Genomic DNA, 27,622 nt, shown 5'->3' with positions numbered 1-27,622 from the left:
TTGTAGTCTGCCTCCTTCAGTGCCTGGGCTCTTAATGTCACTTCCCCTCAGTGCAGGAAGGGCTCAGCTCTGCCCCCTCCCTCTTGTCAATCTGGGACACGTGACATGTCCCAGATGATTGAAGCCACAGCCGGGAACCCGCAGTTGCAATGCTGGTGCTGCCGAACGGAGGGGGAGACAAGCAGGGCTTCGATTCCTCGCATCGATGGACCCTGGGACAGGCAAGTGTCCGATTATTAAGTCAGCAGCTGCTGACTTGATTTACTTTTTATAATGGGAACTCCGCTTTAATTTCCCCAATTAATTGAATCAGAGTTCTAGACCAACACAGGAGTAACAGCTGAAAGTCAATCATATTCTGGCAAATCCTCTCACAGTATGTATTTAACCCCACAGTCCCCTCTGTACACCTCCTTAGAACCAGCCCTGTACCATCAAAAACACACACTTGCCGACAACGACTGGAATTTCCGACAACCAAACCGTGGCTTTATTTCCGACGGATGTTGACTGAAACTTGTCTTGCATACACGCGGTCGCACAAATGTTTTACGATGGGCAAGAACACGCTCATGTACAACACATACGACAGGACTAGAAAAAGGAAGTTCAATAGCCAGTGCGACTCTTCTGCTTGATTCCAGGCATGTGTGGAATTTGGTACACACGATCGGAATTTCCAACAGCGGATTTTTTTGTCGGAAAATTTGAGATCCAGCTCTCAAATTTTTGTTGTCGGAAATTCAACAGAAAACGTCCGATAGAGTCTACACATGGTAGGAATTTCTGACAACAAGCTCACACCGAACATTTGTTGTCAGAAATTCCGATCATGGAGGAAATGTGGGGCAACAGGCAATTTGCTCCACATGTTCTGGGCCTGCAAACACTTGACCAGTTACTGGAATTCTGTCTTCCGCTCCATCTCAGCCATCACGGGCATCCTGACCAAACCTAATCCAGGTCTTGCGATATTGAATCTAGGCATAGAATCCTTTCCTGCAGAATTTAGAACAGTGATTACTCACATCCTCCTGGTCGCAAGAACCCTAATCACCAGACACCGGAAAGATGATAGAGCTCCGAATGTCTCAGAGGTTCTTACCAAGACCCAAGTTCACTATGCCTATGAATCCCTATTAGCTGGTAGAAATGGTAATATTAAACAATTTGATAAACACTGGAAAATTTGGACACTGTGGTTTAAAAGTAATTGATGAAGTAAATTGATTTCTAGCTATACTATCTATCCCTAAGCCTTGATGTAAATCTGACCCAAGTCTTGCCTATCCCTACCCTCCCCTTCCCCCCTCCATTGTTATAATGTTAAAATGTTTTACTCTTTTACTCTCAACAGATTTGTTCAACAGTAGCGAGAATCATCCAACACTGTTAGAATGCCTTATGAGCATCTTATGATATATTGCAGTTTATCCAGTATTCAGTTTCCCTGAATTTATGACTCATTGTACAATAAGGAATGCTGTTTTCTATCTGTAACTTGTTTAACCCAATAAAAAGCTATTTAAACAAAAAAAAAAAAGAAGAAATTCCGATCACGTGCACATGGCATAAGAGTTGACAAACGCTAAATACCGAATGCCTGGAGAACTATTAACTATAGTAGCCGGAGCCACTTTCTCGTTTTCAGGAGCTGCCAGAGGACCCACCTTTACTTTAGGGTGCTATTGAAACCCAAAACAAACTGTCAGTCGGGGGGGTTTGGGGAGGGTAGTGTTAGATGTACTAGCAGATTTATATACACACTAAAAAACTGAAGCTGAACTCCAGCTAAAACCTTATAAATCAGTTACAGCAAACAGTTGTGTTCATTTGGGGATAAAGGTTTTATATAAATAAATGCTGATCATTTTAAGCACCCTTGCCAGTATTAAATAGGTAATCTCATCCTCAAAAAAACAAAACAAAAAATGGATCTCGTTCCCTTAAAACGTGTATACAGCACAGTGCTTCTGCTGTGTCATCTGGCCCCCTGTATCACCTGAAATACCTGGCTGATCCTGCCAGTTTCTGCCCCCACCCTTTTCGTACGATTCTGGAAAACCTTGCCGTTTGCGTAGCTACGTATTGGAAATTATGTCAAATTACGTGCAAACCGTGTTTGCCACGCCTTTTGGCCATTTCCGCTCATATTGTACTCCCATCTCCTTCCGGGTTATTTTCACGCTTCCAATCATGCGTAGCGTTTATTTTTAGCAGACACACTGTACTGATTAAAACGATTGTCGTAAGTTGGGCTATCATCTGAGCAAAGTTTTTGTGTTTGTTCCTTCGGATTTTGTTGGACAGACTGTCATGATTGGCTGTCGAAAGCTGTGTACTAATCTGAAAGCGATTTTTATCATACGAGCGTGTGTGTAAGGCATAAGGCTACCAGCAGATTTGGCCTCTACAAACTCGGAAGTGCCTAAAAATAGAGAGCAACTGAGCATGTGCAGAGCGAGACAGTATTACTGAATTGTAAACAGTATAGGCACATATTTTTAATGTTTTACAGGAGTCTATCTTAAAAATCTCCATAGGTGACTCTTTAAATTTTCTTTACGGTTATCAAGTTAGAGTTAGAGGAGGTCTAGTGCTAGAATTATTGCTCTCGCTCTAACGAGCATGGCGATACCTCGTTTACCGTTTACCGAACACCGTTTACATACGTGGGCACGCCTTCCATATGCGTCTTTGCTGCGAAAGCTCGCAGGGACAGGGGGCGCTTTAAAAAAAAAGTTTTTTTTCTTTTTTATACTATGAAGTTGTGTAAAAAATAAATAAATAAATAAATAACTCATCACTTTTATTGCTGTCACAAGCAATGTAAACATCTCTTGTGACAGTAATAAGTGGTGACAGGTACTCTTAATGGAGGGAATCTTTTAGACCCCCGATCCCTCCTTTGCCCTTCAAAGTATTCAGATCGCCGTTTGACGATTCTGAATACTGTATTTTTTTTAAAACCGGTGCCATTGGCAGCCGCGTAAACCAGAGATATCATTTATAAAGCTTAGTATACTTACCACTCCTTTCAGCACTATGTCAGTTTCAGAGTCTCCAGATGGATAAACTACACCAGGGCAATCAATTAGAAATATCCGACGCATAAGGGTGATATACTGCCAAACCTTAAAAAAAAATAAAAAATAAAAATAATCACATCAAACGAAGCTCATACATGGTATGCAGATGTTCATCTCATCTCATCATTTAATAATGCTGTATAAACCAAGTTTGGGTCAACAGTTTTGAAACTGACCACATATAAAAGATCAGCCCTAATCTAATAAGACATTTTTACAGAATAGCTATACTTGCCAGTCATATCATTGCTCACTAAATCAGGCAGGGACAGCATTTTTATTTTTACATTATGTACCGATCTATAACATAACACAAATATTATTATTTGTGTTATCGGTTCTTCAAATGTACCTGATGTTTATAAGCACAAAAATATAAATAGCATTTTGTGGGGAAGAAGTTTCTCATGCAGTGTCACAGCAGAGTGTGAGTTAATGAATAGTTTCCATAGTCAGATGGAAGAAAGTGTGTTAACATGGAAGTTATCTGGAGGACGCGGTGGTGTAGTATCAGGTTGTTATGGTAGCAGTCTGGAAGCTTATAAAATGGCTCGGGCGGAATGGCTCACCTACCTACTAATAAAGCCTATTGGAGGGCGACATGTCTAGGGAGGGAGGGAGGGGCCACACCTGTGACATCATGCTACCACCTCTGTGTAAGAGGAGTGGCGAGCCAGCTGATGTAGATTTGCTACAAGTGCTTTTTACAGTTTTATCTTGGAAGTGTATTCCATTGGAAGTTTTAATAAATGGTCAAAACAGGAAAGCACTACGTATCTGCCTCTTTGTTTCCTATGTTCCGGTTGGTGAACATGAACACAAGGGTGAGAGATAACAGACTCAAGAGGAAAGAAAGCAGTTCTTAGGAGCAGAGTGATATTTAATGATGGGCCTGATTATTTCTATGTTGAGGTGAGCAGGTTTTTTCACGTGGTGTTGGGAGTACATGCAACACAAGAGGAAGAATTTATCACTGAACAAGGTTGGTGGAAGGCGAGGGACACTTGTATATATGAGTGGAAAGGATTAGGTTTTAGAATTTTTTTGTGCAACTACCACAATTGGAGATAATGACACTATAATATTATCTTACAAAGGGAATAATAAAATTATATATATTTTTTTATGAATCTAGTGGGGTTTTTTTTTTGATTAGCTAATTAATCCTTTGGATAACCTTGAGAGCATTGGCTGGCAGAGCATTGGCTGGCAGAGCATTGCATTGCATGGGCTGGCAGAGCATTGCATTGCATGGGCTGGCAGAGCATTGCATTGCATGGGCTGGCAGAGCATTGCATTGCATGGGCTGGCAGAGTATTGCATTGCATGGGCTGGCAGAGCATTGCATTGCATGGGCTGGCAGAGTATTGCATTGCATGGGCTGGCAGAGTATTGCATTGCATGGGCTGGCAGAGTATTGCATTGCATGGGCTGGCAGAGTATTGCATTGCATGGGCTGGCAGAGTATTGCATTGCATGGGCTGGCAGAGTATTGCATTGCATGGGCTGGCAGAGTATTGCATGGGCTGGCAGAGTATTGCATTGCATGGGCTGGCAGAGTATTGCATTGCATGGGCTGGCAGAGTATTGCATTGCATGGGCTGGCAGAGTATTGCATTGCATGGGCTGGCAGAGTATTGCATTGCATGGGCTGGCAGAGTATTGCATTGCATGGGCTGGCAGAGTATTGCATTGCATGGGCTGGCAGAGTATTGTATTGCATGGGCTGGCAGAGTATTGTATTGCATGGGCTGGCAGAGTATTGTATTGCATGGGCTGGCAGAGTATTGTATTGCATGGGCTGGCAGAGTATTGTATTGCATGGGCTGGCAGAGTATTGTATTGCATGGGCTGGCAGAGTATTGTATTGCATGGGCTGGCAGAGTATTGTATTGCATGGGCTGGCAGAGTATTGTATGGGCTGGCAGAGTATTGTATGGGCTGGCAGAGTATTGTATTGCATGGGCTGGCAGAGTATTGCAGAGTATTGTATTGTATGGGCTGGCAGAGTATGGGCTGGCAGAGTATGGGCTGGCAGAGTATGGGCTGGCAGAGTATGGGGGGATGGCTGCTTCCATCCAACCTCTCCCCTCCACTGCACAGATCAGTACAGAGAGGGGAGAGAGAAACCAGCGCCATGTCATGACGCCGGTTTGTTTACAAGTGATCACTCTGTCGGAGCGATCACATTGTAAACGCCTGGGCGTAGGAAGATGGGCGCCGCTTTGGAGCTAGGCCAAAGCCACGGCCTCTAAGGCCGAGACCGGAGCGCTCCGCGGAACGCGGCAGGTGCCGAACCGAGCGCGGTGACTCGTTCGGATCACGGATCGGTGGCGATCCGTTGCACCCCTAGGGATGGCGGCACGGAGGGGGAGAAGAGAGGGGGAGGGCGGCACGGAGCACTGTGATGCATCGATGCCCTGCACGCACTTCGACGTATTTTTGTAGTCAACGTAATCGATTACGTCGACTCGTCGTGGCAGCTCATATAAATATATGTTGCACTGTCAAGGGGTATAAATTGTTTGGTGTTGTGAGATCACCAATTGTTCAGTTTGCAACAATTGTGAAATTATTTTGAGCTACTAGTTATATTGTTTTTAGGTTTACATATATTGAAATAATTTTGATTACGCCGACTATATACTAGATTTTTTTTTTTCTCAAATAACGTATTTATTGGCATATAACGTGCACTTTTTCCCCCTGCAAATAGTATAACAGTATAACATGCCCTTTTTCCCCTCTGAAAATAGGGGGCAAATCATGGGTGCGCGTTATACGCCGATAACTGGGCTGCCTCGGTGGGGAGCCTCCTCCTGGCACGGCTCCTAGCATAGATGTCACATATCCTGGCATTGGACCAGTGTTCTGTCTATCATAGGAGTCGGGACAGGACTGAGTGACTGCGAGCGCCAAGTACACATGAGATCCTGGCACTGTGTAATCTGTCACTGGTGAGGCTGCATTGATGGGCACTGAGCAGGCTGTATTACTGGGCAATGGTGAGGCTGCAGATGGGCACTGAGCAGGCTGTATTACTGGGCAATGGTGAGGCTGCATTGATGGGCACTGACCCTTATTTTGCTTCAAAGTGCATCATTTAAAATGTAATTTTTTTTTCCTGAAACTTCCCACTTTAAGGGGCATGTTATACACCAATAAATATGGTAATCAATTTTAAGAATAGATAGTTATAAGCCTGGGACTTTCACTTTCAGTGTTCTAGTGGACAGTGTTAAATAACATAACAAAAATGACAGGTACCACAATCCCACTGATATTTCAACAGCAACTTCATTTTGTGCCAGAAGTACAGATTTTTGCGGCCACCCAAATCACTATTTGGCAGGCCATTTTTATTTTTAATGGACATACTGTGCTTGGTGTACTGAAATTGCCGCTTACCTTCGTTTCACCAGCAATTGGGGCAACATTGCAGACTTTCTTTGACCGTAGTGTGTTGATCACAGAGCTTTTTCCCACATTTGGATAACCAATGAATCCCACGCTGATTTGCTTTTTGTCCGTGTGCAGCTGTGACAAGGACAGGACAAATGAGAATCTGACAACCTAATACAGGTGAAAAACTAGAATGAACTAAAAAGTCAGAAATTAGCGATATGCGCTTACCCTAAAACACATTACATAAAATGCCTAGATTCTGGCCAAAAAAAAAAAAAGGAGGAGACCACAACTGTTTACTGAAAATATAATGTACAGTTTTAACTGCCAAAAAGATTAGCTATGAAAAGCACAATTTGCATTTTTGGCACAAAGAAAGGCAGGGGCTTTATAAAAATGAACTTGGGATGCCAGTAGATTTTACAGCAGAGTCACCAGATAATCACTAAGTGCCTGCTCCTTTGAAGATCGGTTTTCTGGTAAGCATTACAACAATTACGCTTGGATTGAAATTGCCAATAGTTAATACCTATGCCGTGTAATCATTTTTAAACACTTTTTTTGCCTTTTAACCACTTACAGACCGGACCATTTTGCTGGTCAAAGACCAGACCACTTTTTGCGATTCGGCACGGTGTCGCTTTAACCGACAATTGCGCGGTCGTGCGACGTGGCTCCCAAACAAAATTGACGTCCTTTTTCCCCCCAAATAGAGCTTTCTTTTGGTGGTTATTTGACCCCCCCTGCGGTTTTTATTTTTTGCGCTATATACAAAAATAGAGCGCCATTTTTGAAAAAAACAAAACGCAATATTTTTTTACTTTTTATAATAAATATCCCCCAAAATATATACCGTATATACTCGAGTATAAGCCGAGATTTTCAGCCTCTTTTTTGATGCTGAAAGTGCCCCCCTCGGCTTATACTCGAGTCATCGCCGTCTGCCTGCCCGATCAGCGTGTCGAGCAGACAGACGGCGGCCATTCTACTATTCAAAAGCCGCGCCTCCGTCTATGATAGGCGGAACACTCAATTTCCCAGCAGTCAGTGGTCCGCCTATCACGGACATCCGCTCATCCTCAGACTACGGACGAGGATGAGAGGATGTCCGTGATAGGCGGAACACAGACTGCTGGGAAATTGAGTGTTCCGCCTATCACAGACGGAGGCGCGGCTTTTGAACAGTGGAATGGCCGCCGACGAAGAGCGGCGATCCTGGCATGGCAGAAGGACGGAGGCTTGGGACGGGACGGAGGCTCGGGACACAGGTAGGCTGGACACACACACAGGCATGGATGGACACACACACACACAGGCATGGATGGACACACACAGGCATGGATGGACACACACAGGCATGGATGGACACACACACACACACACACAGGCATGGATGGACACGCGCACACACACACAGGCATGGATGGACACGCGCACACACACACACACACACACACACACACACACACACAGGCATGGATGGACACACACACACACACACACACGGATGGACACACACACACACACACACACACACACACACACACAGGCATGGATGGACACACACACACACACACACACACACACAGGCATGGATGGACACACACACACACACACACACACAGGCATGGATGGACACACACACACACACACACACACAGGCATGGATGGACACACACACACACACAGGCATGGATGGACACACACACACACACACACACACACAGGCATGGATGGACACACACACACACACACACAGGCATGGATGGACACACACACACACACACACACACAGGCATGGATGGACACACACACACACACACACACACACACAGGCATGGATGGACACACACACACACACACACACACACAGGCATGGATGGACACACACACACACACACAGGCATGGATGGACACACACACACAGGCATGGATGGACACACACACACACACACACACACACACAGGCATGGATGGACACACACACACACACACACACAGGCATGGATGGACACACACACACACACACAGGCATGGATGGACACACACACACACACACACACATGGATGGACACACACACACACACACACACATGGATGGACACACACACACACACACACACACACACACAGGCATGGATGGACACACACACACACACACACACACACAGGCATGGATGGACACACACACACACACACACACACAGGCATGGATGGACACACACAGGCATGGATGGACACACACACACACACAGGCATGGATGGACACACACACACACACACACAGGCATGGATGGACACACACACACACACACACAGGCATGGATGGACACACACACACACACAGGCATGGATGGACACACACACACACACAGGCATGGATGGACACACACACACACACAGGCATGGATGGACACACACACACACACACAGGCATGGATGGACACACACACACACACACACACACAGGCATGGATGGACACACACACACACACACACACACAGGCATGGATGGACACACACACACACACACAGGCATGGATGGACACACACACACACACACAGGCATGGATGGACACACACACACACACACAGGCATGGATGGACACACACACACACACAGGCATGGATGGACACACACACACACACAGGCATGGATGGACACACACACACACACACAGGCATGGATGGACACACACACACACACAGGCATGGATGGACACACACACACACACACACACACACACACAGGCATGGATGGACACACACACACACACACACAGGCATGGATGGACACACACACACACACACACACACACACAGGCATGGATGGACACACACACACACACACAGGCATGGATGGACACACACACACACACACAGGCATGGATGGACACACACACACACACACACAGGCATGGATGGACACACACACACACACACAGGCATGGATGGACACACACACACACACACAGGCATGGATGGACACACACACAGGCATGGATGGACACACACACAGGCATGGATGGACACACACACACACACACACACACAGGGATGGACGGACACACACACACAGGGATGGACGGACACACACACAGGGATGGACGGACACACACACAGGGATGGACGGACACGTCTCACCCTCGGCTTATACACGAGTCAATAAGTTTCCCAGTTTTTTTGGGGTAAATTGGGGGCCTCGGCTTATATTGGGGTCGGCCTATACTCGAGTATATACGGTATATAAAAAAAACTTTTTTTACCTCAGTTTAGGCCGATACGTATTCTTCTACATATTTTTTGAAAAAAATTAAACAAAATAAAAATCGCAATAAGTGATTATTGATTTGCGCAAAAGTTATAGCGTTTACAAAATAGGGATAGTTTTATGGCATTTTTATTAATTTTTTTCATTTTTATTTTTTTACTAGTAATGGCGGCGATCAGCGATTTTTATTGTGACTGCGACATTATAGAGGACACATCGGACATTTTTGACACATTTTTGGGACCATTGTCAGTTATACAATAATCACTGCTATATAAATGCAGTGATTCCTGTGTAAATGACACTGGCAGTGAAGGGGTTAACCAGTGGGTGGTACTGTAGGGGTTAAGTGTTCCTAGGGGTGTGTTACTAACTGTGGGGGGTTGGGCTTTCATTTAGTGAACACTGATCTCTGCTCCAATCACATGGAGCAGAGATCAGCGTCACTAGTTGCTAGGCAGAATGGAGAAATGCTGTTTACAACGGCATTTCCTCCATTCAGCCATCCCCTTAGACGATCACGGGTATGCCCACGGCAATAGAGTCCACGGGACCTGCGACCAGACTCACGGGGGTCCCGACCAGCACGCGAGCGCACCGCCTCGCTCGTGATGGCAGGGCGGCATTGAAGATTGGACGTACCTGCACGCCAATATGCCTGCCCGTGCCATTCTGCCGACGTACATCGGCGTGCGCTGGTCGGGAACCGGTTAAAGTGCAACTATATAAAAAAAGGCACACAGGATACAACTGAGGGCTACTGTCATTAAAAGAACTGTGGGATTTACTAAAGCTGGGGAGTACAAAATCTGGTGTAGTTCTGAGCAGAAACCAATCGGCTTTCAGGTTTTATTGACAAAGCTTAATGCAACAGGCTGAAGCCAATTAGAAGCCAAATGGCTACCATGCACAGGTGCACCAGATTCACAGTGCACAGTTTTAGTAAATCTACCCATGTGTTTCATGTCAAATGTTGCAAAGCTCGCAATCACTGGACCAACATTTTAAATTTTTTTTAAACAAACACATTTTTGTTTTGTTTTATTTTTTTTTGTACCCTGCAAGGTAATGTCATAATGTGCTAGTATGCTTCGCATCACAGTATATAAAAATAATATGCAAAGTGGTCAGGTGGTGAGCAGACTGCAGTTCCTCTTTAGGGGAAAACTATGGAGATTTTAGGACACCTTTGTAAAGTTTAAAAAAAGCGTTTAAACCAATGTTACAATCTCCTGTTCTGAGCCCTATAGCTGCCACACTGGACCAGGGGTTAGAAATTTCCTTGGCTTAATCTTCAAAACGTCCTCCTTCAGAAGGTATGTTTCAGAGCATTCTAATTGGTTGGCGCAGACCAATCAGATCTCGCAAAACCAATTCGGTCAGCGGGGGAAGTAGAGAAAATGCCCCGGCCCAGTGAGGTGGCGATAGCAGGGCTCAGAACGGGAGATCGCCACACTGCAGGTCAGCCGACTAAGTTAACCTTACAGATTTTTCTGTAAAAAGGTGAACTTACACTTTAAGAGCATTGGCTCCGAGTTCCAGGTGACCTTATATTGCCAAAAAGAGAAAAACACAAACTGGAGATAGAATCAGAGGTCTCAAAGTGTACGAGAGGAGACAGGAAGATGTGCAAATCCTGAACAGGAGTTATCTAGACTTCCTTTAAGACATTCTGCTACACTGTATTTTAAAAACAAACATTGTATATATAGGGTGCACCCATTCCACCGGTATTTCTAAGAGCACACTGTAAATTTTAGTCTCATGACAGTAAATCAGGTAGGAAAAAAATTAGAGGGAGTAACTCCTCCTTACATACTAAAACACTATACATTCCAATTAAAAGTACAAGTGATGGTAAAACTCAGCTTTGCATTACTTTTCCAAATTGTCTGAGAAGCTGGATGAAAGCACCTTTACCAAATGGATTGGTAAGGCTAGAGTGAAAGGCCAGTGTTGGATACTCCTCCGATAAATGGGCAACCCAGCGTTTCTGAAAGAGAACAGATATTCATATGTTTTTATTTCACAGTCTATCCCAAAGCCTCTAAGATCCTACCTAAAAGCCTGCATTATATTAGTGTATAAAGGATACAAAATTCTGCGCTCGGTAATTCAAAGAATATAAAATATATGACCCAACTGCTGCACTCATATGTATGCACACACCATAAAACATAAGCAAAATGTTGTGCTGTCATTATTGTGATAATGAAAATCAATATGCAAATAAAGATAGTTATAAACAATACAAGTCCATTCATGTGATCCACAAAAGCCCCGTACACACGATCGGACTATCTGACGGGAAATGTTCAATGCCAGGCTGTTAATCCGACCGTGTGTATGCTCCATCAGACAATTGTTGCCGGATTTTCCGCAAACAAATGTTAGCTAGCAGGTTTTAAAATTTTCTGCCAATAAATGTCTGTTTTTAGATTTTCTGAGCGTGTGTACACAAGTCCGTCAGACAAAAGTCCAAAGTACAAACATGCATGCTCGGAAGCAAGGACGAGCCAGAAGCAGTCGGTCTTGTAAACTAGCATTAGTAATGGAGAATTAACATTCGTGACATTGCAAATTATGAGATCTCCAAATGCAGCGCACATTCTCTTTAATGGGATAATAATAAAGCTGCTTTGCTAGTGATACTGATGGAGTTGTTGCAAACAAATTTTCAAAGGCTTTTTTTTCTAGCGCTATCAAGATTATTACGCTTTTTTTTTTATTTGGGCAAGTTACCACAACACCATTATCCCGTAGTTTTTAAGATCAAAGATACAACTACCATTAATGTCCCTTGTTAATTTTACATTGTATTTTTTTTTTTTAACCACTTTCAGACCAGACCAATTTGCTGGTCAAAGACCAGACCACTTTTTGCGATTCGGCACTGCGTCGCTTTAACTGACAATTGCGTGGTCGTGCGACGTGGCTCGCAAACAAAATTGACGTCCTTTTTTTCCCACAAATAGAGCTTTCTTTTGGTGGTATTTGATCATCCCCTGTGGTTTTTATTTTTTGCGCTATAAACAAAAATAGAGCGACAATTTTGAAAAAAAAACGCATTATTTTTTACTTTTTGTTATAATAAATATCCCCCAAAAATATATAAAAAAACATTTTTTTCCCTCAGTTTAGGCCGATACGTATTCTTCTACATATTTTTGGTAAAAAAAATCGCAATAAGCGATTATTGATTGGTTTGCGCAAAAGTTATAGCGTTTACAAAATAGGGATAGTTTTATAGCATTTTTATTAATAATTTTTTATTATTTTTTTTTTTACTAGTAATGGCGGCGATCTGCGATTTTTATTGTGACTGCGACATTGTCGGGGACCCATCGGACATTTTTGACACATTTTTGGGACCATTGTCATTTATACAGTAATCACTGCTATATAAATGCAGTGATTCCTGTGTAAATGACACTGGCAGTGAAAGGGTTAACCAGTGGGTGGCAGTGTAGGGGTTAAGTGTTCCTAGGGGTGTGTTACTAACTGTGGGGGGGTTGGGCTTTCATTTAGTGTACACTGATCTCTGCTCCAATCACATGGAGCAGAGATCAGCGTCACTAGTTGCTAGGCAGAATGGGAAAATGTTGTTTATACAGCATTTCCTCCATTCGGCCGCTCCGTGAGACGATCGCGGGGATGCCCGCGGCGATCGAGTCCGCGGGTCCCGCGACCGGACTCACTGGGGTCCCGACCAGCGCGGGAGCGCGCCGCCGGCGGCGCGCTCCCGATGGCACGGCGGCAACGAATATTGGACGTACATGTACGCCAATATGCCTGCCCGTGCCATGCTGTCGACGTACATCGTCGTGCGCTGGTCGGGAAGTGGTTAAATGTAACTGCCTACTCCCAAACTGTCATTTGAAGTAAAACACATAGCCAAGTACTCATCTCCACATTTTTTTTTATTGTGTATTAAAAAAAGAAAAACAAATTAAATTAGACATCCCATCTGCCAATAGAACTTAACCAAAAAGTGCAGTCTATGCATCCAAAAATATACCAAATAAAATCATTATTCAACGTCAACGTATTATTAAATGTCAAAGCAATAACTCCAAGGTCAATAAATACACGTTATCGCCTCCGATTCCGCAACATGGGTGGTTGACGAACAGCCACCAAGAAACTGACTGAAAAGCGTGAAATGAAAAGTGCGAATCACTCAAAATTTCTACCAACATGAAATTAGCAGAAGGAGCCCAAAGTGTGGCGCTAAAGAGCTGAAAAACAACGTAGTACATCACTACGTTTGTAATTGTTGGCCAACAATTGTTTGGCCGTGTGGATGAAAGACAAGTTTGGGCCAACGCCCTTCAGACAAAATTCCACGGTTTTGTTGGCGAACAATCCGATCATGTGTATGAGGCTTTAGTGATAATTGAAAAAGATCCAAAACACAAAAAAGTCCTTGTTGTGAAAGAAAATAGTGATGTCCTTCCAAATCAACTGCTGGTGTTAATCCTCGTGCTCCCCAGAAGCTAATTATAGTAAAGGTATCCCCTTACCAGATATCATGACCTTTCAAGGCCGAAATATGCAGTAGTGAGTTCTTACCCCTCACTATAGGTATATCCAGCTCAGCTTTTCCACCGGTTATAGGAGACGCCAATATTGTGTATCGATCTCCCACAAGCCTCAGATCCAATTAAGCCAGGGGTTGATAAATTTGCTTTGAATTTAGGAGCCAGTTGAAAAAGTTAGGAGCCAGTTTTTTTTTTTTTTTAAGAGTGGTATGGATTGTCAGCTCCCGGGGTAAGGCCACTCATTTTCACCCCCTATCCCTAACTCACAATGGAGCACCCAGTCAATAACTCCAATGAAACGCTATTACATCAGGGTTATGGGCTGACCAGAAAGAGTAAGGCTGGCAACAGATGGAACTGGCTGGCACTGGCAGGTGGCACGGGTTTGGAACTGGCAGGTGGTACTGGCAGGTGGCACTGGTTTGGAACTGGCAGGTGGCACTGGCGGTGGCACTGATTGGCAGGTGACCCTGGTTGGCGGTGGCACTAGTTGTCGGTGGCACTAGTTGTCACTGGCAGATGGCACTGATTGGTGGTGGCACTGGTTGGTGTTGGCAGATGGCACTGGTTGGCGGTGGCACTAGTTGGCACTGATTGGCGGTGGCAATGGCAGGTGGCACTGATTGGTGGTGGCAGGTGGCACTGGCAGGCACGTGGAATTGCCAGATGGCATTGGCAGGTGACACTGGTTTGGAAGTGGCAGGTGGCCCTGGTTGGCGGTGGCACTAGTTGTCACTGGCAGATAGCACTGATTGGCAGTGGCACTGGTTGGTGTTGGCAGATGGCACTGGTTTGTGGTGGCACTAGTTGGCACTGATTGGCGGTGGCACTGACAGTGACACTAGGCACTGACTGACATTGGTAGTGGCAGGTGGCACCGATCGGCTGTGGGACTGGTTGGTGGTTGCAGGTGGTATCGATTGGCGGTGGCACTGGTTGGCGCTGGCAGGTGGCACTGACAGGTTTCACACGGAGCACTCTGTTACTGAAATGTAACAGAGGAGCTGTCAGATTTGAGCTTAATGTTGGGGTGGGCGGGTCCCGGCCGGGTGGGCGGGACTCAGCAGCTATCAAACACCGGCCAACGATTGGGCTGCTTAAAAAAAAAAGGCGGGGCCACATACACGTAGCGGCCCACCCAGATTCCATTGGCTGGTGTTTGATAGTTGATGGGTCCCGCCCACCCCGACATCAGGCTGAAATCTGACAGATCCTCCTCTCTCTGTAGCTTGTCAGTTTCACACACTTAGCGCGACGCCGCAGAGTGTGGGGGAGGGAGGAGGACGGCAGTCAGTGTTAATGCTGCTGCATGTCTGAGGCATCAATAGTGAGTGGGCTGGTGGCAGCTTAGGAGCCAGTTTGCGATTTCTGGTCGCATTGACGGCCTGGGGTTTGTCGAGCCCTGAATTAAGCCATATGTCAGGAAATAGAGGAAACCTACCTCATTGCACAACATTCAGTTAAAAGCACAAGAGTTGTTTTAAAATTCTACTTGCATTCGAAGTCGGAGATCTTACCAATAGTGCTTACCCCAGCCCTCGCAGACAACCTAAAGGTGGCGTTTCCATTTACATGGGTTAAGTCCTCCATAAGGTACCTGGGTATACAACTAACAGATCGCTTCAAAACTCTTTATCAAAAGCAACTACCCCACTCTAATAACTGCAGTTAAGAAAGACCTCAAACATTGGACCAATACTGCCTTTAGCTGGCTAGGGCGAGTGAACATCCTCAAAATGAATGTTCTCCCTAGGGTACTTTTCTATTTACAGATGGTACCAGTAACTTTGCCAAGCTCCTTCTTTTCAACAATCACTAGCACATTCTCTGAATTTGTGTGGAGTGGAAAGAGACCCTGTATAGCAATGAGAGTGCTGAAGTGCTCAAAGAGGGCCGGAAGACTAGGCATACCAGATATTAGGAGCTATTAGAGGGCTATCGTTCTCCAGAAAACTCTTAACTGGCGCTTCCACACTCGAACCAGGATCTGGGTCTCCTTGGAAAAATGCCTAGCAGGAAGGGATCTGGCTTCTGCCCCATGGCTAGCTAGGGGGCCGTCAGATGCCACCTCTCCCCTGACGACCCAGGTTCTTAGGGTCTGGGATAGGATCAATAGCATATACTCTCTGCGGCCCCCCCCCCCCCCCCCGTGTCTCTGCTGGCCCCACTTGGGGGCTTTTTCTGATTCTCCCCAGGAGAACAAACTGCGTTCTTTAAGAAGTGGTCGGATGGGCCAAACACATGTTCATCCATGGAGAACGGTGGATTACTCACTCGAGACACTTAGGGCCCACCATGGTAGCTTCCCCATGGACTTTTGGTGACAAACAGCTCAGTCACTTCTTTGCCACGCTAAGTCAACCCATTAGAGCTACCTCTCAGCTTACACCATAGGAACTTCTCTTTGTCGCAGAGGAACCAACTTCATGTACGATTTCTAAATTGTACCGCCTACTGGGCTGGGCTGCCTCAGAGACCAAGCCCGTCTATATCAGAGTAGAAACATGACCTGTGAGGGAATTTTCGGAGGTGCAGCAGACTCACCTGTACCAGCTAACACACTCTAGCTCTATAGAGTCCAGAACGCAAGAAACCAAATTACAAGCTCCTGACACGCTGTTACGGGGTGCCGACTGCCTTATCCCGAGTCTACCCCTCCATGTCTGATCGCTGCTGGAGAGGCTGTGGCCTCCGCGGCACCCTACTTCATATATGGTGGGAGTTCCCAAGAATTAAGCCATTCTGGGAGGCAATTAAAAATCAGATACAGGATATACTGGGTATCGATATCCCTTTCTCCCCTTTGCACTTCCTTTTCCATATTCCTCCCATGCCAGTTAGCCAATATAGGAAGAGTGCATTGCCACACTTCTTAAATGCAGCCAAATGCCTGCTTCCTATATATTGGAAACCGTCGCATGTACCTGATAGGGAGGAATGGACTCGGGAGGTGAAGGAGACTAGGGAGGCAGAGGAGTGAGTGGCTGCCTACAGGGGCACTAGGGAGAAGTTTGACTCTACCTGGGCATCCTGGTTACAACACATCCGGTGGGGGGTTTGTCACCTCCAGTCTAGATATTGCCTTGTTGGAGCTCGCTGAACCCTCCCTTAGAGGACGAGTAGACCAGCGCAGTTCAACCACCTAGAGGACCTCGGTGATGAAAAGTCGCCACTTCCAACACGCATTTGTCCTAGTTAAGTGGCAGAACGTTAGTCAGGAGCTACCGCAGATATTCACCAAGAGCATAGATGCGTGTCATGAGGGAGAGTTCCCTTCCCCCCTCCTCCCCTCCCCTCTTACCCCTACTATTCTCTCTACCTTCTGTTTTTATTCCCTCCCCCTCTTTTTTTAATCATAAAAAAAATTGTTGTTTTTGAGTTATGTTTGGAATCACATAAAGTGGCTTAGACCATGCTTCATAGTGGACAATAGGCGCAGCACCGGAACTGCCCCCTCTCCTTGATGTAAGGGAGATGGGCCACACTCCGGTATGTTGTCCCTGTCTTGCTTGACCTCGGCTGGATACTGGTCGGAGAGGGTCAGATGGAGGTCTTTTGAACTCCCCCCCCCCCTCTATTGGGGACATGTGGGAGTGGCCGTTTTTTGTGAATCCAGACAGCATGAATGATCACCTGCTGTGGAAAACATTAGGGACTTGCCTGACAACACTGCTACAAGATTAGATGGCTCCTATACAAGGGGAGCTGCATACCCCCCTTCTGGGGATAGTTAATATTGCGCTATAAGGGCATTCATGACTGGTTATTGTTTAAAAGTTTTCTGTATGTGAATCATCCCCTATAGAAGGTTTGATACATTGGTTGTCATATGCATCTGCAGGTTTTGTCTTTATTGTCATAAATAAAAATTACATAAAAAAATTCCACTTACAAGGATTAATATACAGGCATATCTGAAAAAAACTTGAGTCCCACGCTCTGCTCGTGTACTGAGACCATCACAAATATTTCTTGCTTCGCTGATGTACATTTTGTTCAACAGAACATTATCAACAGGCAGTAAGGGAGAGCAGTGCTCACACAGCTTCCTTAAATAAATTAGACGTGCTCGACACTAGAGGGCAGCACTCACTTGCTAATAGTCTGCAAACCATCCTGGAACCCACCTCCATGATGTTGTAGACCATCCAGCAGTCATGATGTTCGACGGTTGGATGATTATGAATTAAAATGTCATCAACCACAGTTGACCGGGATATAAATATGTATAACTATTGTTGAAATTAGGATCCTTCTAGTGATTTTAGTCATCATTTTGTAGATGATTGCATATTAACCACTTCGCGCCCAGGCCAATTCTGACATTTCTCTCCTACATGTAAAATTCCAATTTTTTTTGCTAGAAAATGACATAGAACCCCCTAAACATTATATATGTTTTTTTTAGCAAAGACCCAAGAGAATACAATGGCGCTCGTTGCAACTTTTTATCTCGCACGGTATTCGCGCAGGAATTTTTCGAACAAGTTTTTTTCTGAAAAAACGGTTTCATGTTTAAAAAAAAAACAAAAAAAAAAAAAACAGTAGTTAGCCCAATTTTTTTTTTGCGTAATGTGAAACTTGTGGTATTTAAAAATCCCCATAGGCGACGCTTTAAATTTTTTTTACTGGTTACATATTTTGGGTTACAGAGGAGGTCTAGGGCTAGAATTATGGCTCTCGCTCCAACGTTTGCGGCAATACCTCACATGTGTGGTTTTGAACACCGTTTTTATATGTGGGCGGGACTTACGTATGCGTTTGCTTCTGTGTGCGAGCTCACAGGGACAGGGGCGCTTTAAATTTTTTTTTTTTTTTGTTAATTTTATTTTTGTTTTTAGCTTTACAATTAAAAAAAAAAAAATTGATGACTTTTATTCCTATTACAAGGAATGTAAACATCCCTTGTAATAGGAATATGGCACGATCGGACATATTTACAGTGAGATATGGGGTCAATAAGACCCCATATCTCACCTCTATGCTAGGAAGAATAAAAAAAAAAAAAAAATAAAAAATAAAAAAAAAAAAGATCCTGGCTTCCTAGCCAGATCGGCGACGTTAATTTGAATACAGAGGCCGGGCGTGACGTTATAACATCGCGCCCGGCCTCCGAACGATCATAGAGACTCCGGGGACGATCTGGTCCGCCGGAAATCTCTATGGTAACTTGCTGGGGCCGGCGGATCCTGTGACAGACTCACCGATGGAAACGGTGAGTCGGTACAAGCACCGGAGGGCGTTCCCTCCCACCCCCCGTAAGAACGATCAAGCGGCGGAACAGCCACTATGATCGTTCTTATGGTGCAGGGAATCGCCGGCTGAAAACGGCAATATGTGAATGATGTTTGTGGCCTCAGGCATCATTTAGATATAACCACTGAAAGCCCACGACGTCAATAGACGTAGTATGGGCACCAAGTGGTTAAAGCAGATGTCCAGCAGAAATGTATTTTTTTTAAAGTCAGCAGCTACAAAAACACTGTAGATGCTGACTTAATAAACACACTTACCTGTTCAGGGTGCCCACGATGTCTCGAGGGCGATCTGTCCATCGGATCGGGTCCCGGCGCCCCCATTTGAACTAAGGGAAATAGGCAGTGAAGCCTTGCGGCTTCACTGCCCATTTACTACTGCGCATGCTCGAGTCGCACGGCACTTTGTGAATGGCCGGCTGTATTCTGGGACACACACAGTTCCCAGAACACAGCGCACCCCATTCCCCAGAAGACAACACGGTGAGAAGAATAAAGATCACCGTGGAGTATGAAGTGGCAGATTAGGATGATCAGCCTAGCAACAGCCATTTCTGGTAAGTAAAATTGTATTTTTAAATTCAGATTTTTAGGAGCATTTTTATTCACATTTTTTTTTCTTTTTTTTTTTTAGGGTGGACCTCCGCTTTAAAGTGGTCGTAAACCGTGCCATTGCTTCAGCTGATGTGCCGCTACCAGTGGTTCCCACGCGCATGTGGGAGTGATGTCCTCGCAGCTCTGGCCAATCACAGTGCCGGAGCCCGCGATAACCGTAAATAACTCCGGGAGACATGTCGCAAGCAGAGAAGTGTGCCGGGACCGCTGCAGGGGCTTCGATCTAAGGTATTTCATAATGAACTAGAATGCTATACGTACTAGCTCATTATGCCTTTGTCTTGCAGGTTTATTTTTTTTGTTTTTGTTTTGTTTTGTTTTTTCTAGGGTTTACAACCACTTTAAGTGTAGCTTGATCTTCTAAGATAATGATGGCAATCTTAGATGTCAATTAAATCGGGAACCACTTACGATATTGCAGGGGGTTGCACATGCAGGGGGTTCTTTTTTCAAAGAAGTGGGGTTCAAGTGCCACTTCTGCTCTTGGATCATCCATCTGAAAATGTTTTCTCTCTCTCTCCACAGGCAAATCTGCGTTTATAATCCCATTTACCTTAAACTGAACATTGACTGTGTGCTCAAATGTATATATTTGGTAAATCAGCATTTGTCATTGCTGTATCAACTTCATCTGTAGCCATGTTCACATTACTTTTATGTTTATTTAGCCTTTAAGTCTTACCTAAATTATGGGTTTCCTTATCTCTACAATTTTGGCCTTTTGGTTCTCTTGTGGCTTGATTGTGGTGTGAAAAGTTCTGCTCTGCTAGCTGTGTACCTGATATTACCTCCTGATTGATTAAATTGCCATATTCCATCCACACCCAACGCAGTATAAAACAAGGCTTTCTTTATCGGGGAACACATGCAGGGGGTCCTTCCAAAGAAGTGGGGTTCTTTAAATAAAGTGACATTTCCACTCTTGCACTTCAGCGACTTGCACAAAGCAAACATCAACAGCAGACTACTTTACAAAACAGACTGCAGCTGACCCCATTTCCATATCATCTGACCTTCCTCTCTGAAGCATGCACTCTTTACCTCTCCTTTTCACAAATTCTTTATTTCCATATTGATTTTCATTATCACAATAATGACAGTGCAACATTTTGCTTATTTTATTAGTGCAGATGTCCCAGGATGCTTTCAGAATAGAAAAACCCTACATTTTAATAACTAAAGGCAATTTTATTTTTAGTTTTGGGTAGAATGGAGAGGGATTGGAACCCCCATTAAGTTTTCATTGCCATCTGTGCTCCCGTTGGGGAGATTCACCCTTTCCATTTGTCCTGTTAATCATGATCATTGAAAGTAAAAGAAGATACCAAATTTTGGATTACCCATCAAAAAGTAAGAGGGAAAATCTTCCAATGGGGACACTAGTTCTGGTGACCTGGAGGTCTTCAACAGATTTTCTTAAATTGCAGGGATTTCCCCTCACTTCCTGTTTGGCTATGGGACAGGATGTGAACGAGAATCTACCCGATGGGACAAAGAAGAAAAATAAACCTTACAGGTATTTATACCCCTCCCTTACTCTATCCAAATGAATAAAAAATAAAGTTTTGCCTATAGTTTTACTTTATGTCTCTCCCTTTAATGTTCAAAATACAAAGAAATGGACTGGATCTATACTTCTAAAGAAAGCAAGTTTGGACAGATTTAGCCTTGAAACAATAAAATATTTTCTTGCAAGATGAATTGAGGATTTCCAATTATTTTCCTGTGCAGTGGGATCTAAATGGCAAATTAAAAATATCTATAAAATGTGGCTCTTTAATAAATGCTATAACCTGGAGTTTGTTAATCCCATATTCACGTAAAGCAAGAGCATTAACCACAGTAAAAGCAAATTTTGCTAAAATGTCAAAGCCCTGCTGTGCTCTTAAAACAATCCAATTAATTTACTCTAATACAAGACAGACATCCCATTGACAGTCTTTCAGAATTAGAACTGTTATTTCTATGTGTAATAAATAGTTTTGAAAAACAAACACAAGGAGAAATGTATGCAGACAGAAATAGGCGTTTTAACATGATACAAGTCATGGCAGACACATAAATCCCTTAGACCAGGGATTTGCAACAGCTGGAGGTCTGCTAATTGCATAACTACAAGTCCCATCATGCCTCTGGGTGTCATGCTTGTGGCTGTCAGGGTCTTGCTATGCCTCATGGGAATTGTAGTTCTGCAACAGCTGGAGGTCCACTAATTGCATATCCCCGCCTTAGACACACAGAATACATGTGTATATACCTTTCTTTATAATACAGCACTTCATTAGGAGCCACAAATTTTAGAGCCTTTACTAGGAAAGTATCAAAATAACCTGTTGCAATGTTGGAGCTTAAGCATGACACTTCTCATTACTCAATGAAAAAACACCACCACACATCTGAAAGCACAGAATATCCACTATACAGCCAAACAGTTGTGGACACCTGAACATACCCAGCAAAGTATACTGACACTTATCCAAATTAGAGAGCTCAGCTATTGCAGTGAAAGGTACTGCTAACGCTATAGCATTCAAACAAGTTTTAGATAATTGTATGCTTCCAAACATACAACAGACACCATTCTTGAGTGGCCAGCATACAGCCCTGAAACCAACTCAACACCTTTGAGATGAACCAGATCACCAATTATAAGCCATGTCTTTATATCCAACATCAGTGCTAGATCTCAGAAATGCTCCCTTTGGAGAAATGTACACAAATTTAAAAAAAGACACTAAGGGGGGGGGGGGGGGGGGGGGGGGGGGGTTACAACTCTATATTAAATGCCCTTGCCTTTAGGTCAGGGGCGTTCAAACTTTTTTTCAAAGAGGGCCAGATTTGATGAAGTGAACATGCACGAGGGCCGACCATTTTGCCTGACTTTCTTTGAACCATTAAAATTCAGTCTAAGTGTGTTCGTTCGAACACTAATACACGGCCCAACAAGAATTCTCTTGCCTTTGTGGCTGTGTGTGTTGAAGAGATGAGCTCGGGCGTGTTATTTGGATATACCATATTTATTGGCGAATAAGAGGGAAGTTTCAGGAAAAAAACCTTAAAATTTTAAATAAACTGTGAAGCAAAATAAGGGTCAGTGCCCATCTGCGCGCCCACCATTGCCAGGATTTCACTCACCATTAGCCAGGAATGCAGCCACCATTAGCCAGGATTTCACATACTATTGCCAGGAATGCAGCCACCATTAGCCAGGTATGCAGCCACCATTAGCCAGGATTTCACATATTATTGCCAGGAATGTGGCCACCATTAGCCAGGATTTCACTCACTATTGCCAGGAATGTGGCCACCATTAGCCAGGATTTCACTCACTATTGCCAGGAATGTGGCCACCATTAGCCAGGATTTCACTCACTATTGCCAGGAATGTAGCCACCATTAGCCAGGATTTCACTCACTTTTGCCAGGAATGCAGCCATTAGCCAGGATTGCAGCCACCATTAGCCAGGATTTCACATACTATTGCCAGGAATGCAGCCACCATTAGCCAGGAATGCAGCCACCATTAGCCAGGAATGCAGCCACCATTAGCCAGGAATGCAGCCACCATTAGCCAGGAATGCAGCCACCATTAGCCAGGAATGCAGCCACCATTAGCCAGGAATGCAGCCACCATTAGCCAGGAATGCAGCCACCATTAGCCAGGAATGCAGCCACCATTAGCCAGGAATGCAGCCACCATTAGCCAGGAATGCAGCCACCATTAGCCAGGAATGCAGCCACCATTAGCCAGGAATGCAGCCACCATTAGCCAGGAATGTACTTACCATTGCCATCACTGCAGCCTTGGAGGGGACATGGAGAGGGCTGGACAAGCGCCAAAGAACAGGAGAATCTCCTGTTTACACAGCGGCCTCTTTAAGAGAAAGTCCCGCCTCCTTTGATGGACAGAACAGTCGTTCAATGGCGGAGACGGGACTTCCTATTACAGAGGCTGCTGTGTAAACAAGAAATACTCCTGTGTGCACGGCGTTCGTACAGCCTCCTATCTCCAATGCAGCCAGACTATATATCTTTTGTGGCCCCGGCGCTGATAGATCATCGGGGGCCACAAAAGATATGCATGTTTAGATTACCAGGCGAGCCGTTCAAAACCGGACCGCGGGCCGTGATTGGCCCGCGGGCCAGACTTTGGACATCCCTACTTTAGGTAATGATGTACAACGAGCTCAAATAAGTGATGGTCAGGTGTCCAAAAACCTTTAGCCATATAGCATATCACTGAGGAATGCAAGTGGAAGGGAAGGTGCTTCCATTTGAATGCTGAACACAGGCAGGTAAGTTAGTGTGGGATTGAGAAGTTTTGCTACAAAAATGGGCAGCACAGTAGCTAAGTGGTTAACACTTCTGCCTAGCAGCACTAGGGTTGCCCGTTCAAATCCCAACCACAGCATTACCTGCCTGGAGTTTGCATGTTCTTCCTGTGCGGGTTTCCTCCGGGTACTGTCTCCCACACTAAAAAGACATGCTGGTAGGTTAATTAGTTCCTGTCTAAATTGTCCCTAGTACGTGTATGTATAAATGAATGCGAGTTTGGGATCTTAGACTGTAAAGGTCCTTGAGGGCAGGGACTGACATGAATGTATAATATGTTAAGCGCTGGGTAAATTGATGGCACTATATAAGTACTTGCAGTAAATAAATAAAAAAACAAAAACACAATTGCACACAGTGCTTGCCTTCTAGGTCTCCTTCAAACAGTCTAAATATGAGAGAACAAGTGCATCTTTGTGCAAACCCCATTCTGAGTGCATTTATGGAGGGGAAAAAAAAGGCAAGGCAGAACAGCTCTGTGCCAGCTTATCTCTTATTCTTTCTGATGTCAGACCCAGGTCCTCTGTTGCGGTTGCCATGGTCTGCCTTTGCTATGCAGAAAGGTCAGCTTTAAAGACAGGCTTGGAAGTACTACTTAAAATTTGCAATCTTTTAAGAGATGGTTCAAGATATATTTGACCAAAATAGGATTTGGGGGAACAAAAAAAAAAAAAAAAATTAAAAACACCACAGTCCAACAGTCGCATGAAAGGAAGCCACGCATCAAACAAATCCTGAGGTTTCACAGAGATAAATTCAGGGGCAGAGCTATTCTCATCTACCATGAAATTACAGGTTTTTATGACAATATATCTCTATGTAAACCACAAGGCTGGAAGACTAAAAACTGTCATTATAAAAACGGAAGCTTTCCGGACCAACACTACTAATATATTATAATCGGGGGGGTTAAAGCCACAATTTGATATTTCCTGTCTAATCCTGTTCTGGGGTCAACTCACAATTTTGAGTATTTCCTCACTTTCTATTGACAATGGCCAACAAACGGAGGGAGTGAATCTGCCCAGCAAAGACAGATACAAACAAACAAAGCCCCTTACCCATTGTGAGATATATATACACCTCTCCCCCAACACAAATTCACAAATCCAAATCACATTCACCATAATAGGCAAGCCAGCCCCAGTCTGTATGGTTATATTTCACCATTTTTTCACATGGTTTAATGTAAAAAGTTTAGATTTTGGAAGATTCTACACGAATATGGAAACTCAGCCTTACAGAAGTACATACTAAACAAATTAAAATAAAAAAGGGAAGAAGAGGGAGCATACACATTCAAAAGTGATTAAAGCCCTTTCTACAACCCTACCCCATCCTCCTGCCTGTGTTTACTACTTTTTACATAAAACAAGGGGAGCACATAAAAGGTCTTACCGTAGCCCATGTTGGGACCAAATCACACTTATTGAGGACAAACAACAAATGCTTCCATGGTTTTTCTTTTTTGATATAAGTCTCGATGCGAGGCGAGCGAGTTCCTATAGGATCTCTGGCATCCAGAACTTGTATTATCACATCAGAGGAATCAATTACCTGTAGGTGATAAGAAAAATACAATCTTCCAACACAACATACTCTGCATTAGTCATTTCTACCCAACGCGTGACAATCAATATGAAAAGTACTCAACTGTAACCAAACCAATACTGTAGAGCCCTATGCTGGTAGTTTTTTTTTTTTTTCAAACACACTATCCACAATGGCTGAAGTGTTTTGTAGCCACTGTGCCTGGAGTCTGGGGGGGGGCACGCTATACATGCTCCGGTGTGTATTGCTAGACAGTTTATTTTATTTTTCTTCTCTCTCCCTCTCTCTCAAGAGTGCATGTGATGGGCACAGGGCCCAATCAGCACTGTCCAGACAAAGGGTCAGGGGTTATGCAGCCTCATTAGGACAGTCAGAGGAGAAAGAAAACTACAAGCTTTAACCAGTGCTCGGCCGGACACTGATAGAAGTCACAAGACTGCTATATACTGCTGATGAGAAAAAGTATTTAGCGGTTTATATTTGTTCTGTGTACTGTGGGGGACCAAATATAGTGAATGCAGGGTCCTGGGATTAGTAACACTTTAAAAGAACAATGTAGCAATTAAGTTACGGGGCCTATGAACAACACTTGCCCATCTCTTTTTCTCACTTACCGAGCACAGCAGCCCTGCTATTAATCATAAAAACACAAATAAGCAGTCTGACTTTCTAGCTGAACTTTTTCGCACCATTTCGAAATTAGTCCCTGCACACTATTTGCTTTGGAATCATTTATCAAAACAACGTCCATTTGTTTTACATTAGTTTTAATATGATCCACTCGGTACATTCATATTCTTTTTAAAAAGATCTGCATTTAGTTAACATAATTTTATTTATTTTACTTAACGCTTGCAACCGAACAATGTCTGATCAAATAGCTCTACATCTATTTGACTTCAAAATGTCACAGAAAAGCTAAATCGGGAGCATATAAAGTCAGTGAAAACATGTAGCAAATATAAAATGTAGCAAGTGCCAAGAATGTTTCTCGTTAACCATATCCTTTTACTAATGTCAGTGGTACAAATGCCACATGCAAAATACTAATGCAAATCACATTTTTAAATTCTGTATCTAGTTAACCATTTAAAGATCATGATTACTTCAAGGTGCAAACCCATATGCTGTATGACCATAGGCTAAAAACATTTAAGTGGACCTGAACCCCCAAAAAATTGAAGGTTTACTATGTTATATGGAACATTTCAATATGTCGATTGTCTGAGCAGCATTAAACAAAAAAACAAAAACAAAAAAAAAAAAGTACATTTCCAGGTATGGGAAGGGTGGCTAAAGCCTGGTAAATGTATCAATAGGGTGACACCTAATGTACTACTGCCTCTGACTGCTAGTCTCAGGGGATTTGAAATGAGAATTGGCTATGTCACTACTTGCTGGAGACTATGACATGAGGAAGCAAGGACTTGTCTACCTTAAGATGGCCACCAGAACAATGCACGGTAGGTCAATAGTGGGGAAAGATCAGCTGTAGAAACTCTACAGGTAAAGCTGAGCTATTCATTTGCCTTCTCCCTACCTTCTTTGGCCACAGCTTCCAGA

The 27,622-nt window shown here is 44.0% G+C and overlaps 1 protein-coding gene across 1 annotated transcript in view; it reads right to left on the bottom strand.

Annotated features, from left to right (window-relative positions):
* Window positions 1-27,622, bottom strand: part of GNL2 (G protein nucleolar 2) — an 84,264-nt gene that overhangs the window by 21,702 nt on the left and 34,940 nt on the right. The window contains exons 7-10 of the mRNA XM_077481804.1: window positions 25,907-26,065; window positions 11,645-11,758; window positions 6,498-6,626; window positions 3,030-3,134 (exon numbers count right to left, since the gene is read on the bottom strand). Coding sequence (XP_077337930.1) covers window positions 3,030-3,134; window positions 6,498-6,626; window positions 11,645-11,758; window positions 25,907-26,065 — 507 coding nt within the window. The remainder of the gene's footprint in view (window positions 1-3,029; window positions 3,135-6,497; window positions 6,627-11,644; window positions 11,759-25,906; window positions 26,066-27,622) is intronic.

Source organism: Lithobates pipiens, unplaced genomic scaffold (genome assembly GCF_037356315.1).
Source record: "Lithobates pipiens isolate NorthernLeopardFrog02 unplaced genomic scaffold, aLitPip1_a1.2 Scaffold_16, whole genome shotgun sequence".
Classification (NCBI taxonomy): Eukaryota; Metazoa; Chordata; class Amphibia; order Anura; family Ranidae; genus Lithobates; species Lithobates pipiens.
Note: the sequence above shows the minus strand (reverse complement) of the source record. Positions and strands in the feature narration are given on the sequence as shown.